At 42.3% G+C, this 19,379-nt stretch overlaps 1 protein-coding gene across 3 annotated transcripts in view; it reads right to left on the bottom strand.

The window, feature by feature from the left end:
• Positions 1-6,343: 6,343 nt before the first annotated feature.
• The window catches only part of LOC147432185 (potassium channel KOR1-like), a 57,328-nt gene continuing 44,292 nt past the window's right edge, over positions 6,344-19,379 (bottom strand). For 2 of the 3 annotated variants that reach the window (XM_086492171.1, XM_086492170.1), the window contains 9 exons: positions 14,159-14,454; positions 13,388-13,468; positions 13,216-13,314; positions 12,737-12,958; positions 12,142-12,330; positions 11,982-12,057; positions 11,583-11,877; positions 7,945-8,081; positions 6,344-7,698 (listed from right to left, as the gene is read on the bottom strand). In XM_086492171.1, the coding sequence (XP_086348297.1) occupies positions 7,364-7,698; positions 7,945-8,081; positions 11,583-11,877; positions 11,982-12,057; positions 12,142-12,330; positions 12,737-12,958; positions 13,216-13,314; positions 13,388-13,468; positions 14,159-14,454 (1,730 nt within the window). In that variant the 3' untranslated portion in view covers positions 6,344-7,363. The other variant, XM_086492172.1, reaches the window with a different exon arrangement.

Raw genomic sequence — 19,379 nt, forward strand, 5'->3', positions numbered from 1 at the left:
CAGCAACACACCCTTTCCTAACATGAGGGCACTCCTACCAAAGATATTTTTATGTGATAGGTCACCCCATGAGCATACCATGTCATGGAATGGATGTAAGAACTATGACCGCACTACTCCTTGGAAGTTGTTCACAGATGTATGTTTATCAAAGTTAATGAGAAGAAATTTGGGCTTTTTTGTTTGTTAATGTGTAAGAGCACTCTAGGTGTACCATATTTTAGATTGTTTGATAAGTTAAATAAGATTTATAGTCATTTAAAGTGTAAGTTTGTTTTTGTTTGGTAAGATTGTACATGAGAAGACATAATAAAGTATAAGAGATCTTGACGGAATAAACCTCGATTAGATTCCTACCATGCACTTGAATTATGGCCAAAAAAAAAAAAATCTGACCACTTTAATTATAGCCATGCATCAAAAAAAATCTTGTACTTGTCATTTTAGGGCCCCAGGGACCCTCAACATGAGGGGCCACAAGGGCGCGCAAATTGGCCATCCAAAAATTATTTTTTTTTAATGCATAGCCATGAGATAGAATTGGGCAATTTAATGTATTCATAGCAAACTCCCCCCCCCCCCAATGGCAAATAGCTAAACCTTGTATCATGCCATGCCATCCAAAAATTTTGGATGGCCAGTTTGCGCGCCCTTGTGGCCCCTCTTGTTGAGGGTCCCTGGGCCCTAAAATGACAAGTACAAGATTTTTGTTAATGCATGGCCATGAGATAGAACTTTTTGGATGGCCAGTTTGCACGCCCTTGTGGCCCCTCTTGTTGAGGGTCCCTGGGGCCCTAAAATGACAAGTACAAGATTTTTGTTAATGCATGGCCATGAGATAGAAATTTTTGGATGGCCAGTTTGCGCACCCTTGTGGCCCCTCTTGTTGAGGGTCCCTGGGGCCCTAAAATGACAAGTACAAGCTTTTTGTTAATGCATGGCCATGAGATAGAACTGGGCAGTTTAATGTGTTCATAGCAAACCCCCCCCCCCCAAATGGCAAATACCTAAACCTTGTATCATGCTTATCAACCATTTTTTACTTCCTTGTGTCCATCCCCTGTTCTTGGAAATATCTTGGTCCCTATTTGTCCTTGGATGGCCATTCTACGCGCCATTGTGGTCCCTCTTGTTGAGGGCCCTGGGGCTTCAAAATGACAAATAGGGGCTTTGTTTTCATGTATGGCCATGAGATAGAGTTGTAGTGTTTGATGTCCGGAGTATTCACTATGTAAAATTTTCCTATATCATGTACGTTCACCACAATGGATTGAAAGTAGCCCTTATAGGCCTTACCTACACATGTTTCTGTAACTTTACAAGAATATAAATTCCTTTCTGTTGAACACATGTGCTATGTTACATATACTTTAGTGAACTCCCAAGGTCAAAGGCCTCACAAATTTTGTGCACTCAGAACATTTAGCACTAGACATCGACCAAACAAGGAGCCAATTTTTACTTCCTTGTGTTCACCTCGTGTTCTTGGGAATGTTTTGGTTAAGCCATTTCTTTGGTATTTGAAACCACATGTGACCCCTATTGTTATAGTATCCAACCAAAGGTTTCTTGATTAGCAGTTATATAGGTTCGAGTGATACATATCTTCTATGTTAACAATGCATGTATCTATAATTTATGTTTACACTTTCTCTATCCAAATGAGCTACATAGTAAAAATCAAATCCGCAATTCAACAATTAAGTTCACAAGGTGATAGCTATTGGTATGATCTTTAGCAATACCAAATAAATAGCTACCAATAGCGAATGAATAGGGATATTTAAGAAGGTTTGATACCAAAAACTTGTCAACACTACTCAAAAAGGTGGAAACTCAAAGTCTTTATAATATATATGATGAAACAAGAATCAATAATAAGTCACCCCTATATATCTACACCTCCATCATTTCTTTGAGTCGAGCTTGGCATAGGCATAGTATGGAAACAATAACATTTTGGAAAGCAAGAATTTAGCTTTCTCAACTTTTGAAATGTTGCTATTGATATATATTCAACATCCCCAAATGAGGACATCTTGACAAAGGTTATGATCCACTTAATAAGAATAACCAATAGTGATTAAATTGAAATCAAAATATTGCATGAATTTCTTCATGGTGGAATAATTAAGACTTGAAACTTCAAACATCTTACAGGCAAATCGGAATATCCATAAAAATCAACAATACTTCTCAAATCTGTATGAAACTCCAGTAATCTAAATTAAATACTCTCACTCAGTGCGACACCATTTAACAAAAAGAAATATTTATATTGCATTTATAGAGGAATCCAGCCTCATAAAAATAATTACAAACGGAGACAATGTTGTTGCTGTTAGGCTTTTCTTATAAGTATTTGTCTTTCTCATCTAGAGATTCATATACACGAGTATTTGTGTGTCTATGACACTAGGGAAGATAGTAGTACTATAGGGATGGATTTTCTAAGAGCTCCTAGATAGTACCTATTGGTTCAAGATTCTACAAAAATCCTACTATTCTTATCAAAATCTTTTAACATGGTAGTGAAAGGTTCCTCACGGAACAGAAATAGGGTGATTTCCATCTCTGTACATGGTTGCTTGCTCATGTCCTCTCAAAACAAGTTGACTTTGTAAGTAAACAACAGATTATGTGAGTACAAAGTTATAAAGTACAAAATGATATCATTCTCATAATCTAATGATAACTATACAAAGAATAAATTATAAGAAAAATCTTTGATGACTCTCCATAGATAACACAACTTATTTACATTGTGAGACTCAATCACATGCTACAAAACTATAGATGGCGCATCAAAGCCATCAACAAAATAGCACCACCCAATGTTATGGGGTGTGAAGCCTAAACATTGAAAGCCATAAAGAGGTTAAATCCCTCCAGCATGATAAACTTAAAGATGGAGATGATCTTAAGCTCTGAATGTAAGCTAAAAGGGTAGTTTTCTCACCATTCTATCTTTATGTTGGAGATGAATCCTTGCAATGCCCATGCACTATTCACACCTCCTGTTCTTGTGGTATGCAAGTCATGTGAATTGATGCTTTTTCCACCTTCGGAAGTAGAGGTTTCCATGTAGTGCGAGTGAATGAAAGTAGAAGGAGTAGAATCTTGCTTCATGCTGTAATGGAGGTGAGAGAAGGGAGAGGAGCTAGCTTGGTGTGGAACTATGTGGTGGGCAAGGGGAAGAGATGGGGGAGAAGCTTACTTGGTGCTACAATGGAGATGGGAGAAAGCTAGTAGAGAGATAATGCCGGACTGTAGGAGGTGTATGTGGTTGTTGCAGCCATGGAGAGCTTGGAAAAGGGTTTGTAGAGAGAGAAAATCACTTTTTAGCTATAGAATAGGTTTGGAAAGACTTTGGAGGGTGGAAAATGATGTTTTGAAATTTTTTAGAAAAATTTAATATTTTGAAATTTTTTAGTGCACGTTTTTTACTTTTGGAGGTCAAAAATACTTTTTTGACCATGAAATAGGTTAGGGGGACCTTTTAAGGAGGGAAAACTTGAAATTTGATTTTTTTTGAAAATTTGAAATTTTTACTGTATTTTTAAATCCGGGCCAAAAAGTGGGCGAAAAAAGGTCAAAGTGGTCCCCCCCCCCCCCTCCCTTTCCCCTAGCCACCTCCCTTACCTTCTCACTAGGTCAGAGGCCATTAAGAGGTGTAAGGCTACCTTGTCCCCCTACTTTTTTGAGGGTATAGAGTGTGTCCACCACCCTCTTCCTATTGGTTGGCCTCTAATTAACCTTAATCCCAAAGGGCCCCTAGAGGGTTCATATTTTTCCTAATGCACAAGGTGAAATACACAAATCCCCTCTACAACACAAATGATAGTGCAACACATCGTCATAGACTATGCCAACTTGATTGTCAACATCTTTATCACTGGAATCTTCAGCAGTAAGGTTGACTTTGGCATTTTCTTTGGGTTTTGTAACTTTTTTTTATAGTTGCTTTTGTTGTTGTTGCTAGGAACCTTAACTTTTCTATCAATGAGCCTGTAATATTTGATAAAATGATTTCTTTTACCACAGGTTTTACAAGGATTTATTTAGTAACAATCTTTGAAAAGGTGATTAGTTCTAGCATAATGAGTGCACTTAAGATTTCTCCTATTTTTGAAGCTGCTTGATGTCACTGCATAGACTTCACTGAATTTACTTGTGTCTTCCTTGATATTTTTCTCCTGTTATTTTAGAGAGTTGATCACATTTTCAAGGTTGGATATTGACTCTTTCTCCTTTAGTACAGTGACTATTTGTCCATAGTCTTCATCATGTACAACTTTGAGCAAGACAACTACTAGATCTTCATTCTCTACATGATTTTTAATATACTTAGGCTGGGTACAAATGCTCTTGAGCTGGTTTACAAGTAAGGCAATAACGTTCCCTAGCTTCAAAACTAACTCATAGAGTTTCATCTTTAGGGATATTTTGGAGTGCTTTGCAACAACTCTAAATGCAATTCTAGGGTAGTCCATGACATGTATGTTGTGTTGCATTCATCTAAGTAGTGAACAAAATTGTCCCCAAGTGATGTGAAGAGTATGCCAAGTGCTTGCTCATCTTGGGCATGAAATTGTGAAAGGCTTTGACGTGTCTCTATCCTCTAACTCTCACTCAATGACTTGACAATAATCCATAAATATTTCTCATCAAATACCTCTTGGTCTTTGCTTACCAATTGTGAAAGCCCTAACCGTTGAAATTGTCTCAAGGGGTCAATAATTATGTGACTATCACGTGAGTACAACAAAAGGGGTTATTTATTTTCTTTTTTCTCACATTTTCATATACAAAGGAGTACCAAGGGGCTCTTGGAGAAGCGGCAATCCGGAGGAAGCCCATGCAAAGGGGAGCCCTTGTAAGGGTGGACCCGAAAGACTTTTCTAGTGCAATCAAGTGCTAGAGCGGTCGGCATTGATCAAGAGAGACATGATACCATTGAACAAAGATGCTGGGTGAGATCCGATTGGCAACGATCGACAACAAGTAGTTGGGCAACTAGTGAGTAGGTGGGTTGGATCTGGGCACTGGGCACGTTTTTTGAGCAAGCAAGGGAAGTCCAGGAAACCCGATTTGAGTGTGTGTGGGGCCCTTGTGTCCACAAAAAAGAAAAAGAAAGTCAAAAGGGCCCTATTTAAGAAGCCTTTCTACGTTTTGAGGTAAACTTTAGGGATTTTGAAGAGGACTTTGGAGAGCTTTGTAGCTTGCCCTCTCCACAAAAATTGCCTATAGCAGGGCTATAGTGTCACAGGCACTGGTGGACAGACAGTTGGGATGGGGTTCACACCAGATGAACTTTTGCCCAAGCAGTGACACGTGGCAAGGGATACAGATTGTGGTCTAGTGGACACCATGGTCAGCAGATCACCACCGCCTTTCAGCCAGAGTTGCATGGTTCTTTGAGCTCATCGAGTTCCATTGCATTGAGTCTGTAGTTGCGTTTTGAGTCGTGTCGTGTCTTGAGTCATAATCCACTCTGTGTTTGAGTCATGTTTGTGATGTTTCTTCTGTTGGAGTGAGGTTTCATGCACACTGCACTGAGGAGCACCCACTTTAGAGAGCACAACACCTTTTCCTCGCTACAATGCCTTGGGGTGTTAAATGCCTCCAAGTACACACAGTAAAGAGATTTTTGAGCTACTGCAGGGAGATAAAAAATCGAGCTCAAGGGGTTGATTTTAATCAAAGAATTATTTGGCACTGCTTAGCTCCTCAAGGATTGTGTGGATGCTCAAGTGGAAGTTCGCGACGGTAGCTACACACACACACACAAATTAGGAAGGCCAATTGTGCCAATAAGAGAAGCCAATGAAGTTGTTTACTACGCAAGAAAATGAACACACAAACGAGTTAGTGAAAAAATTATTCTAGCACTTAATTAGCCATAGTCATTGAATGAGGGTAGTGCCCATGGACGTGCCAAAGAATTTAATATAGGGAAATTGAAATGCCTAAAGATATACAACCATGGGCTCTGATACCACGTGTAAAGTTATGGTGGATAGAGTAATGTAGCATTCATTACGTAATCATAATGGGGTGTGTGTGTGTGTGTGTGTGTGTGAGAGAGAGAGAGAGAGAGAGAGAGAGAGAGAGAGAGAGAGAGGGGATAAACTGAATGCACGATGGACTAGAGTGTAGACAAACACAGCTTGATTTTTCAACAGACAAAAGTGATCACAAGGCTTTTATATAAGCATAGCATGTAATGCTTACACCTCTCCAAAGATTTTTTGACTCTTCTTGAAAGGGTAAGATATAAACCCTTGACCATTCTATTTTGCTCTTCACATGACTCTTGAGGCATCACATGCCAACACATGGGTTGTCACATGATTCTACACACATGGCATGCTACATGACAATCTACATGGATAGGGAGAGTTCTTGCGGTACAAATAAACCCCACATCTCAACACCTAATTAGGGTTCGCCTTTATTCAGGTCCAAAGGAAGCACATACCAAGACCTTCAATTGAGTGTAACCATTGGCATTCTCTTTGCAAACCTTGTTAACTACAACTTTATATATATATAGAGGGTTGGGTGGGTAGAAGCCCAAGCTCTTTTGAGAGAGAAGGCAAGAATGATAAATTCTTATAGAGTTCCACTTATATTTAGGCATTGTGAGATCCGGGAGTGTGTGTTCAAAGTCCATCCATTGAGAGCCATTGAGTCAGTGATATATGCATGCTCCTCCTATGCTTGTGCGCACTTGCCCATACCTCGTAGTATATCAGTCTACATGTCGTGTAGGAGGACTCCTTGTTTGTCCCTCAAACAGAATCGCTGGCAACCAACCATCGATGCTACATTGCCATTTAACCGTAGGTGCACACAATGAGCAAAACAAAACTGAGATGAGGGGTGAAAGAGTGTGGAGGTCACCATAACCAGGGTGGCTGAAGGAAGAAATTGAAAGGCCTCCAAATGCAATGCACTAGACAAGGGTGGCATGAACCCGCCCATGTCTCAAACTCTCACAGCCTGACCGTGCTCCCTAGGACCCATTTCTTGTCAATAACACAACGGTGATCGCAAGAACACAATCATGTCCTTCAGATCAGAATGATGATTCCATGGGATGCATCTTTGTCTAGAACCTCTTGATATACCGTGCGCCTAGTATGACAATCGTGGGCCTACATCCAAGTATCTTCTAAGTTTACTCTGGAACCATGGGTGGCTGTAGGCCTACATGCAAGGATCTTCTAAGGTTAATATGGAACACCCACACACACACACACACACTTTTGGCATTGTGTCTCTCTTGCAAATTCTCTCCTGTCTTGAGCTGTTCCAAACTAATGACACATTGATTAATTGCTTAAAGAATGGGCTAATGTCATTCATCAATTACATACACGAACTCTGAATCTCGTATCAACTCTGTACTTGAAAAGTCTCCCCCATCCTGGTTGAGAGCATGTCTACATGTACGACCAAAGTGCTGGGAGGCAATGAGCAGCAATTCATCCAGGGTATCAGGAACCCAAACAACCAGCCCTCGATTTCGATCTTCTGGGGCTGTCCAAGGAGGGCAAGAAAATATGGTGCACCTCTTCTTAGAACCTTCATGAGTTCCACATTTTACGCTATGGCTCTCGTCTTCGTTGCCTTGATCAGCAAAAGCGTCATCATTACAAGAATCGAAACCAAAATTGCGCACAGAGTCATCACCTGGATAAGATGAAAAAGCTACATAAGTAATTGTGTCAAATTTCAATGGAAAAAATCTGTCAATACCATATGACAACATGGGCATCAGTTTACAAGCCACATAGCTAGACTGCCCACTTGAACCAAATGACAATGTTGAAATGAAACCTTATGCCCTCAAAATTCCCTCTTTTTTATCACAAAATTCCCCAAAAGATAAGATTGCTTACTCATGGATCCTTTCAATGTATAATTCAAAACTGATACCTGTTAATCTGTCCAACGATGGTGTCACTGTGCTCTGAGCAGTCGATGCTTCCTTTGACATCACTGCATCCTTGAGAACATTCATGAAAACGCTTCCCCCGAACTGCTTACTTTCTTGTAGAGGTGTTTTGCCCCACCTGCTCGGGGGCAGCCATCAAACATGATATGTGAGTTCATATACCTCTGTGTAAACTCTAAACAAACTAGCCTTGCTAGCTTGAAGGGACAAGGAATAAAGGAGTTATATGAATTTTCGATTTCAAAAAAAGCTTGAAGTTACCTGTATAGCAAAAAAAGTGTGTTGTGTTCTCTATTGTGGGTGCTCCTCGGTGCAATGTGCAAGAAACCTCACTCCAACAGAATGTAAACACTACAGAGCAATGGAAAAGAGGAAACTCAAATGACACAACAGCAGACTCCAAACTCAATGGAACTTGACTAACTCATGGAGCCAGTACAGACTCTGGCTGGCAGCACACTCAGCTCCAAGCCCATGACACACAGATACAAAGGGGGTGTCGAGGCTCCGACTCTCTAGGGAGAGTGCAGATGTACGTTGTTGGACAGAACAAAAGACTCAGGACTCTAGTGTAGCAGGCTACAGTGTCACTTTCATAGGACACACAGTTAGTACAGTTGGTCTGGTTTGTGGTTCACACTAAACGGACTCTCTCTGGGCTGGGCAATGACAATTGGCAGGGATACGGACGGTGGTCTAGTGGACATTGTGGCCAGATCACCACCACCACTCAGTTTGGAGGTAGACTTAGATGGCTGACATTTATGAGTCTTTGGTGGCTCTTTATGGTTGTACATATGAGTAGTAGCTGTTGGGTTATGATTATCATCTTCTTCATATATGGTCCAGCGTTGTCGTCTAGAGTGGAGAGTCTATACACACAGCACGTCTGCACCATCCCTGCACATCTGAGCCTCAATACCCCCATTGTACGCGTGAGTTCTGGGTTGAAGCTGAGATAGTCGAGTCCATATGTTTTGGTCTGCTGTTGTGTCTCTGTGTTGATTTGCTATTATCTATTGTTTCCTGTGTTTTCATTCTTTTTTAAGTGAGATGTCACGCACATTCCACTGAAGAGCACCCACTATAGAGAGCACGACACACTATCCGCGCTACAGGTGCTCTCATTTTTGGCACGCCCGGTGGGACCTCAACTGAAGTCTCACTCTTTGTTGAGGTACAAATCGAGGAGCTAGCTGGTTTACCTAGCCTCGCCTACTTCGCCTTGCCCTATGCAGCTTGCTGGTCTGGTCCAGTTTCACCCTAGACAGCTTAGTCTAGTTGACCTAGTCTCTCGCCCTGCTGGTATGGTCCTCTCTCGCCCTGGTCCAACCAAGCTCTCGTCCTAGTCTAGTCCTTCCTCATCCTTGGTCCACCAGCCAGGTGGTCTATTCACTCGCCCTGGTCTAGTAGAGTCTAGACCGGTGTTCAGCCAGTTAAAGGTCTTCTTGCCCAAAGCTTGGTAGGGTTTGTGGTTACTGCATGACACATACAAGGCGGTCATTAGAGCGTCAAAGCGCACTACTGAGTCCTCTAGAGTACTACCACAAAAGGTATCAACCCCTGGTACCTAGTAGAAGTCCACCAACCCCATCACCCATACCTCCACATACGGCATCATCCATTCCTCCATCCGGTTCTACATCTGCTAGGTCACCTTCCCAAGCTACTGAGCAACAAGCTCCTGAGCAAGAGGCCATGGAGGAGTTGACCAGTGTTTTGGCCAAGGTATATATATCAAGTTTCCTACTTTCAAGGGATTCTCCTCAGAAGATGCTGACGACCATGCAAGGAGCCGCCAATGGTGTGGTGTTCCTCCTGTCGCTCTCCGGGGCATCCTCCTCAGGACTGCCCACTTCGAGCTTACTGCCATTTCTGCGAGAAACCTGGCCATGATGACAAAGAGTGCTATTATTTGAAGGGAATGCGGAAAGTACAACAGAGCCTCGCCCCCAACCTTCAACAAGGGTTGAAACCTACATCCAACATGGTTTCACCCTATGGCCATCAAAACCCTATGCCACCTCTGCTGACAACACCTCCTATGCAAGGTATGCACAACAAATTTGCATCTCCCAGCTTTTATCATGCTAATGCTCCCTCAACTCCCCAAAGCTTCTACACATCAACATCCGTCCCCATGCAGCAAGGGACGGACCACCTCGCCCCTCCAATAGGCCAATTTTGTGCTACAGGTGCAGGGAGTATGGACATTATCAGAGCAAATGTCCGTTGCCAGACGGGTCCCCTCGCCAACACTGCCCTGAAGCTAAGGATCACTTTAGTAAAGACTGCCCAAAACAATGCGCATCCACGTCTGTAATAAGCACAAGCCAGATCCAGCTGAAGTTTACATTCCCAAAGATCAACCTAATCATAGTAAGCACCATTCCACAGGCACCGCCTTCCACTCTTGTAGTTGCCTCTCAAAATGGGTTGAAACAGGTGGAAGAGCCTGCTAGTGTGCTCAAACGGGCACAAAGAGCTGCTCTTGGTCTCAGCCTCCCTGACGGTCTAACTTTTTCATCTCAATCACACAAATGAGTCAACCTCCCCTAGACAAACCAACAGGTAGTGCCAAGAGCCAACCTACCTCTCTTCTCTCATATATTGATGGTGCCTTCATGGAAGCAGTAGAGGACTTGCACAAGCTCAAGATACCAGAGCAAGCACTGACCAAAAGAGAGAAGCCTACAACAGAGACTATCTTGAAAAACACCTTTCAGCAGGTGTCATTGTACGACAAGCTTTGACTTGATGCAAATTTTCGGAGTGACACCCTTTCGGTCATTCAGTCTCTGTATCCTGGTGCAGGGTCTAGTGGCGGGCACCTACCAGTGATGCCCTTAGAGTCCTACATGATTTCATTTCCCGTTGCTCCGCTCATTGATTACAAGAGTCCTCGTCTCACTGAGTCTATTCTAGGGTGCGACTTCTCTTGTGTCATAGTGGATGGTATATCGGGTATCAACTTGATGCCCGAATTCACTATGTTGGCATTGGGTCTCCAACCTACCCGGCCCGCTCCCTTTACAGTGACTTTGGCAGACCAGAGAACTGTCTCCTGTGGGAATAGTAGACAAAGTTCCTCTACAGGTACATGACTTCACATTCAACTTAGATTTTGTTGTCATTCGCCTCCCTCAGATAGAGGGCGAATTTCCATTACTCATTGGAAGACCATGGCTCCGACACACAAATGCATTACATGATTGGGGAACTGATTCGATGTGGATACGTAGCCCAAGCTATCCAATGAAACCTATCCGCCTTGAAGGGGGAATGGATCCAGTGGTGAATCATAGTTCTCTATCAATGGAGTCAACTCAGGTAAATTCCATCATTGCGTACTCTTTCTATGCACCTGACTACAGATGCATCTCAAACCATTCAATCAACAAAAAGTGAAGACAATTTCAGGTCACCCTGCTAAGTGCTACTACCATCACCAAAATGAAATGTGGGTTGAACGCTTTGATAACATTGTAGAGAAACTTCTGAACAATGACTAAAAACTTAAAATAGAACAGTTGGATTGGGTCCATCTAATACTAAACCAGAGCGTCCCATCACAACTCTGATAGCCACTCCTACTCTTTCAAAAAGTGAAATAACAAACCTGTCTTTAGCATAGAGATCTGCTCCATGCTCCAGCAACACCCGAACCATCATTACCAAACCCTCTGAAGTGGCAATATGAAGGGCGGTTCGGCCATTGTGGTCACGGCTGTTAGAATTGAGGCCGTTCTCCAACAGGCTCCTTACTAGTTCCAAGTTACCAGTGAGGACTGCATTGCGCAAGTGGACTCCTCCATTTCTCTCCACTAAACTTGCTCCTGCTGAGCGCAGAATTTTTATAACTTGACTATGGCATCCCTTCACTGCTTCAATCAACGGCGTGTTGCCAAATTTATCTGTAGGATGACATGTTCTTATATTTTATTAAAGATTGAAAAATCACAGGTAATGCCAAAAGACAAAAGGAATCCCATGATCAATAAAAAACGAGAGCAATCACCTTCGACATCTACTTCTGCACCTTCTTGCACCAAGAAACGCACTATTTCCTCATGCCCTTTGACTGACGCCAAATGCTGATCACAGCAGAGAAACAGGAAGTTGAAAAAGAGGACATTAATCATCTCATAATCTGACAACCTCAAAGCATTGGGTAATACCAAAGGAGTCCTTCCGTCGTAATCGGCTCTGTTTACATCAGCACCTGATTTGATGAGTGACTTCAAATGGGAGGTTTTCCCATGATAGGCAGCATTGTTCACCTTTAAGGAAAGTTCCACTTCTTGCTCTGCAATCAAAAAACTGATGTCGGTCTCCAGCGGACTCAGCCTTGTATCATCCTTTCCAAACTACACCAAAAGAACCAATTAATAAATAGCCTTACCAGCTTCAGCTGAGTACAACAAATGACATGTTCACGTGGCCTTCCAATGGAGAGCATTGCATGTAAGACTACCTGCTATAAACAATGAGTTCCATGTGCACCATCTTATATTCCCAAACAGGCCATTTACATAAAAGAGCTAGATGCAGCCCCGAGGGCGATCGATCTTATCAAGTCTTCCAAATGTTGTGCATACAAGAGCCTTTTAAAGATCCCCTAGGTACATGCACTACAGCATCAAGGAAGGTATCTAACAAGCACCCTTTACTCCTAACATGTAACTAAGAAAGCGGTTTTGATCTAAGAAAATTTACTCACAAAATATTGAATATTTTGAAAAATCTAAGCTGCAGGTTTGCAGCAAATCATACCTTCAAGATATTTGTCAAAACCTGGCGCCCATCTGCAAAATATATACGCATTATATTGAAAAGAACCTGCTTATCAAGTCGTAGAACTTTGCAGAGGTCAACCACACGTATTGTATAAGGCTGGGGAATGCTGCATAAGACCGCCACTGCACCAAACACGCTCTCTGCTTCCAAGTTTGAAATTATTTCTTCGGTCCCATCGAGATTGATGACTACTTCAACCTGTCAAAACGACATCCTTCATCCAATTAGCAAAGCATTCCTAGGTCTATCAGACCTCTTGTGATACTTTCAGCACAGAGAGAAGGGCATGTGCATCCTTTGAATTAGGAGATGTTATAAATGAAACTAGGACCCAAGGATACATCATGTATACTTTCAATCAAGATTTAACCTACAATTGGAGGGATGACTAGTAAGAACTTCGTAGTTGAAAAAGCGAAGGAAAATAAAAACAACAATTTAAAAAAAAATCTAACCAGTGCTCCATAAGCCACTATGTAGATCTGATCAACTGCATTTCCTTGCTCCATTATGACTTCTCCTGGTAAGAAGTACTCTTCATGCACCCGCATGCCCTGCAAATTCAGAGAAGGCTTACAAAACAAAATCATTGACAATCACCCAAATAGAATTTGTTTGGATCCTTACCATCTGATTCATAAATTCTGTTGAACAATTATTGAAAAGACTAACTCTCTCAACAGTGGCCATGTACAGCGACTGAGCAACCTGGTGTCAAATTTATACACGTAATCTCAGCACAGAAACAGCATTTTAATGACATCCTCAAAGCAAAAAATTAAAAATTATGAATGAAGGAAAAGGACAAACAATCATACAGCCCATCTACAGAAACATCCCCAATATGTGGTGCCCCATAGTACTGTTGTCATGAGAAGAGAACCCATTAAATTTACTAGCACACATGCATGGTATTGTTTGTAAGAAATTCAAACACATTGTTTCATCATCATGGCAAAGCAAGAAACGAGTCTGTTATATATCACCCCAATAGCAATACGAAACGAGGTGTAGTCCCGGGTAAAGGCATAAAAAGACTTTCTATTGCAACAGCAAAACCATGAAAAATGAAGCGTGACCTATTGTTTCAATGGCACAAGAGAAGCATCACATGAAGCTAACCTTTTGTCACTTATATTGGCGCTATGTTACAGAGAGCAAGGTGGACAAAGGGAAAGAATCATCTCCCAAACTCACAGACCCTGTAAGTTTGGTAGCATCAAAGTTTACTTCACAACAAGAAACACGCCATTTTACAGGGTTTCATGCTACCTCTGTTCTTCACATTTGAGTATCATGGAAAAACTCAGACGGATGACCAACAAAGTTTGGACATTCCGAAACAAAATACTGAGGAAGACATGTGACAAAACGAAAAGGAAAGTGACTCACTCAAACCTTAGATCGAATCGATAGCGGTAGATCTTGCACAACACCATCTTCAGTAAACTGAGCCTCATATTGAAGCCGCAAATGGTTCTTTAGCTGTGAGCGTATGTCCCTGTCCAGCCTATTTCTGTTCATGTACTTTATCAATGCTGTCATTTTATCACGAAACTTCTCTGTGTTTGATCCTTTGACAATTACTGCTGTCATGTTACCAATAAGGTAGGCTCCCAAGATCATGTCAAATGACACAAAAATCATAACAAAAACCATCTCCCTTGAGTTCACCACATGAATATCCCCATATCCTGGAATTTCATCAAGTCTGCTGTGTCTCTTCTTTTAGACTGCTTTCCTCCCTCCCTCATGCACACACAAATTTAGCATGAAACCAATCTTCTCATTACATCACTTGGTCCTAGAATAGATGCGAAAATGTCACAAGTGAGCATTGATGACCCTTGGTTATCCACATGATGAAAGAGATTGTTGCAACTACCATATAAGGATCCAAGAACGCTGTTAAAGCCTAACATTATAATGGTCTAATACCTCATCCCATGAGCAACAAGAAATGCAAGGAGAAACATATTTTCTACAATAGAAGAGACCACGTGAGATTCTTGCAGCAAGAAATTTTGGAGAGAAGTATTACAAATCCATGTGATTTTAAATGAGCACAATATAGTAGATTATGTACTTGCTCCACTCTCTCTGATTCCAGGGATACAATATTCAGCAATATCGCCAAGGCCTATTGGAGTTGCAGCAAAATATGCATACATATCTTTTTCACTAGATTGTTAGTACACTACACAACAGAGGGCCATACAAAGACAGGGCCACCCTAGATATCATTTCTCTAGAGAGAGAGAGACAGGGAATATATGCATCTGGGATCTAAAGAGCATTAGCAATTGCAGACCCTTATGTACCCCTTCTAGAGTTGATTTGTATGCTCACCATAAACAGAAGCTTCATAATCACTGAACTTTGAGAGAGAGAGAGAGAGAGAGAGAGAGAGAGAGAGAGATGAAATGAAATGAAATGTTATATTAACGTCTTCAAAAGGCCAGAATGACCTATGAGACCAAACTGATACAAAAGTGGTGAATCCGTTACAATGTCTGGGTACCTTAGTACTAAAGTACTAAGTGTGAAAGTAAATGTGAAAAACTAAATACAAAGTATTAAATAAACTTCTTAGGAGCATTCTGGGTGTCTGGCTAGAATGCTTTTAATCCTTTGTTGTACTCTCCTCCGGTGAAGTGTGCTTCTGCATCTTGGTCGTGGTCGTTTCGATTTCCTAAGCTCAATCGCTCTGTCAATTAGGGTGCCTTTGGTATGAATGTGGGTACTCATTTGTGCTGGCTGCTGGCCTCTTGCTTCCCCTTCCACTCCTGCTTCTCTCGATCCGAAGAAATCTGTGATCAGTCTCTGAGGCTGTAGTGCTCTTTGTCTTCTCATTAGATTATCCCTGTGCCGATGTAGTTCCAGTAGGTACAAGCCTAAGCATCTTTGATCTTGGTATTGCATGATTCTATCTAGAGGTCCAAAGCCTTCTTTAAAGAGGCAATGAAAATGCCCACGTATCTCATAGTATACTATGCAGTGGCCTATATAGTGTAATTCTGTCTCAGGCTCCATTCCGGATAACTTGCAAATTCTACTCTCAGGTGGGAGAGAGAGAGAGAGAGAGAAATGAAATGATATATTAACGTCTACAAAAGGCCAAAATGACCTATGAGACCAACTGATTACAATGATGAGTCTAGTACCAAGTCTGGGTACAAACAAAGAAAACTACAACCAACATGCTGCCTCTCCCTGCATCGCTAACTGTCTAGAGGACTCAAGAGCCAATCTAGTATATCTGCCTCTATGTGTATCCCATAGATTGTGCATAAAGGACACTGATCTGGTAAGAGCCTCAATCTCTATAGGAGGGGCGGCTACCTCCGCTCGAATAATCGCATGTGATACCGAGGCCTTGGCTCTAATCATCCGGGATATCATAAATACCAAGGGTCTCTCCATGTTCCTCCAACTGTCATGATTCACAGATGGTCCCCAAACCTGGACCCCATAAAGCATAGCTGAAGCAACCAAAGTATCAAAGAGCCATAACTTTTCTCGTGGTTCTTGAAACTGAACCTGCGAACACATCCTCTCTAGCCCTCCCAATGCCGCATAGGCTCTGGACAATCTAGTCTCTGCTGCTCTCCTCAGAGTAAACCTCGGTCCTGTGAATACCACCCCCAGATATGTATATTCATCTGTGTACTCCACAGTGTCCTGACCATATACAAGTGTAGGTGCCGATCTCTTGACCCACTGTGGTGTGGTGTTAAACACCATAACCTTGGTTTTACCAAGGTTCACAGACAGTCCACTATCCTCTGCAAAGTTGTGCAATGCATCCAACTGTCTCTGCATGCCCTCTGGCGACTCTGATATCAACACAATATTATCAGCATATAATAATAAAGGGATCCATGTCCCTGCTAGCTGAGCGCCTCTGTCACCCTCTCTGTCAATGTAGTTAGAGACCTCATCTACATACATACCAAAAAGTGTAGGGGACAAAGGACACCCCTGTTTCACTCCAATAGTGGAATGAACAATGTCAGAAATCCCCTCAAGAGTGCGTACCTGGCCAGTATCACTGAGCCGTATAAAGCCATGATCCCCCATATGATCTCTGTGGGTACTCCCAACTTCAGTAGCCTGTGCATCAATCTGGCCCTCGACACTGTGTCAAATGCTTTGCGGAAGTCCACAAAGCAACAAATACATCCGTCTCCCATGTGCCCGGCCCTCTTCAATAATGACTCTGAGTGCAAGAATATGGTCCAAAGTGGAGAAACCCCTCCTGAATCCAGCCTGTCCTGCTGCTCGTATGCCCTCATTTTCTGTCCATTTAGTCAGTTGCTGTTCAAGAATGGATGCATACAACCGTGCCAATGTGTGCCCTATCATAATAGTACAGTAGTTCCCTGGCACCGTGGGTTCCCTGCCTTGAAGAGAGGTACAATAGTAGATAATCTCCAGGACTCAGGTAGAGAGAGAGAGAGAGAGAGAGAGAGAGAGAGAGAGAGAGAGAGAGAGAGTTGACACGGCCTGCGTAGTTCCATGCCCAAAAGTATTGGCCCCAAAGTCTGGCGTCCCTTTCGGTATTTCTTTATCATTAATCATTGCAAAATTCAACTCCCGAGGGACCTTTGCTCTTAGACTCTACATCAAGTTCCGTGCCCAAAAGTATTGGCCCCAAAGTCTGGCGTCCCTTTCGGTATTTCTTTATCATTAATCATTGCAAAATTCAACTCCCGAGGGACCTCTGCTCTTAGACTCTGCGTCTTGATGCTCTGAAGAGTGAGGCCCCAACGGCTCTTTTATTCTTACAAGGGATGCCCAAAAGCAGAGTCCCAAAAAGCAATAAACTCAAAAGCTACTGGCCTAAAATCCGCTAGCGTAATTTCCGAAAATCCGTACAACCTGCCTCGTCAGCGCAAAACGTGGAAATCTATACTACTGCCACATCAACATGTCAATGCAAATTTCGGCCGTCTGTACAGCCTATCAGCGCGAATTGCGGCATGTTCGTACAGTCTCTGCCGCGGGTGGTCATGACACGTCATCAGTTTGTGATATACCCCTCTTGAAAGAATTGTAATCGCCCTCGATTACGCCTGCAAAAACAGACATAAGCCATAAACCAATTCCATAGACACTAATTTAAGTACTGACGCACTAGACGACACAAATCCAGCACTTGCACAAAGACGATAGTCACCGAACGTTCACATCACATTCAAATCAAATCAATCACATAAAAATTCATTCCAAATCTTAGGCCATGACTGCCAGCAACGTATTTAGCAATCGCATCTCGATCCATCTCGGACCTCACTGATGTTGGATTAACTAATTCTTATTGCGATCATGTCTATAGAGATTCTCAAAACCGAAATGCTGCAGTCATTTCGTCTTTCAGTCAAGCATTCAAACATAGTCACATGTTAGAGTGTTCATCAATCACAATCAGTTTCGGGAATTCCCATGTTGAAGTACTTCTTTCATAAAGTCATCTAGCAGAATACTATCAGCCCATCAATATCCCTGAAATCCAAAAGAAAATCAGTGACTTTATTCCATCATGGTAACCTGTGACAAAGGAGGGGAGTGACTCCCCTCTTGTGGAGTCCCGTCTGTACCAGATTCAACCTTGCTGATCCACGGGATCTCTCGGAAAAGTCGAAGCTAGACCAAAAATCTCAAGGTAAAGTTCCAAATCTAAGGAGTATCTGCTAGGTCCTCCTCCTCCATCCACTTCGCATTCAATGCCAGATGGTTCTGAACTAAGAATCGCCGTTCACTTTACCTTTCTCTTTTCTTTTCTAGTGAGTCAATATCTGTTCCAAAACGAGAATCTCCTCGCTCTCTTCCAATTCAAGTTGTGCCTCAGGCTCCCTCTCGACTGGCACCTCACCCTTGAATTTTTTCTTTTTTCAAGAGACTCACATGAAAAGCAATGTGAATCTTCCAAGTTTCTGGCAGCTTCAGTCTAAAGGATACATCATTTATCTTCTCTTGAAACTGGAAAGGGCCATAGTATCGCATTCTTAGCTTTGGAAAAAGCTCTTCCTTTCCCTTTCATTTCCTAAGAGGTGCCTTCTCAAGCCGTAAGAGCATCCAAATCATCCTCCTTCAGCTGCAAGTCGTGTCAAATCTTGTTGGCTGCCTTCTTATGCTATGCTTGAGACTTCTCAAGTGCCTTGTGCACCTTGGCAAAAGCAGTATCCAGATCTAGATCGTACTGATCTTCTTTAAAAATCTTATCCCGAGTCTTGGGAAATCTTTGATCCACCAGCTGATTCTCTTTTTCCTTTATTTCCTAGTGCCTTGGGACCTGTGGCTAGCTTCACTAGCTTCCCCTATCCGGTGGCACGTCAGTCGCAACAATCATAGGAACCCTAAGATGCGCTATCATCTGATCCCCTTTCTCTGGAATTGAAAACCATTGAATTGGCTATCTCAAATTGCCCATCTGTCTGCGGGTGGAACAAGGACAGAATTGCAACCGCGTGCCAATTTTCTCCCAGATTGCTCTTCAAAACAACTAGTAGACCGGGGATCTGTGTCCAAAGCAATGGAATCAGGCATGCCATATATTCAAAATATCTGTCAGACAAACAGTTTCGCCAAATGATCGGGCTTCACTGTCTTGGAAATA

This window comes from Adiantum capillus-veneris, chromosome 20, assembly GCF_014529385.1.
Source record: "Adiantum capillus-veneris isolate H3 chromosome 20, ASM1452938v2, whole genome shotgun sequence".
NCBI lineage: Eukaryota > Viridiplantae > Streptophyta > Polypodiopsida > Polypodiales > Pteridaceae > Adiantum > Adiantum capillus-veneris.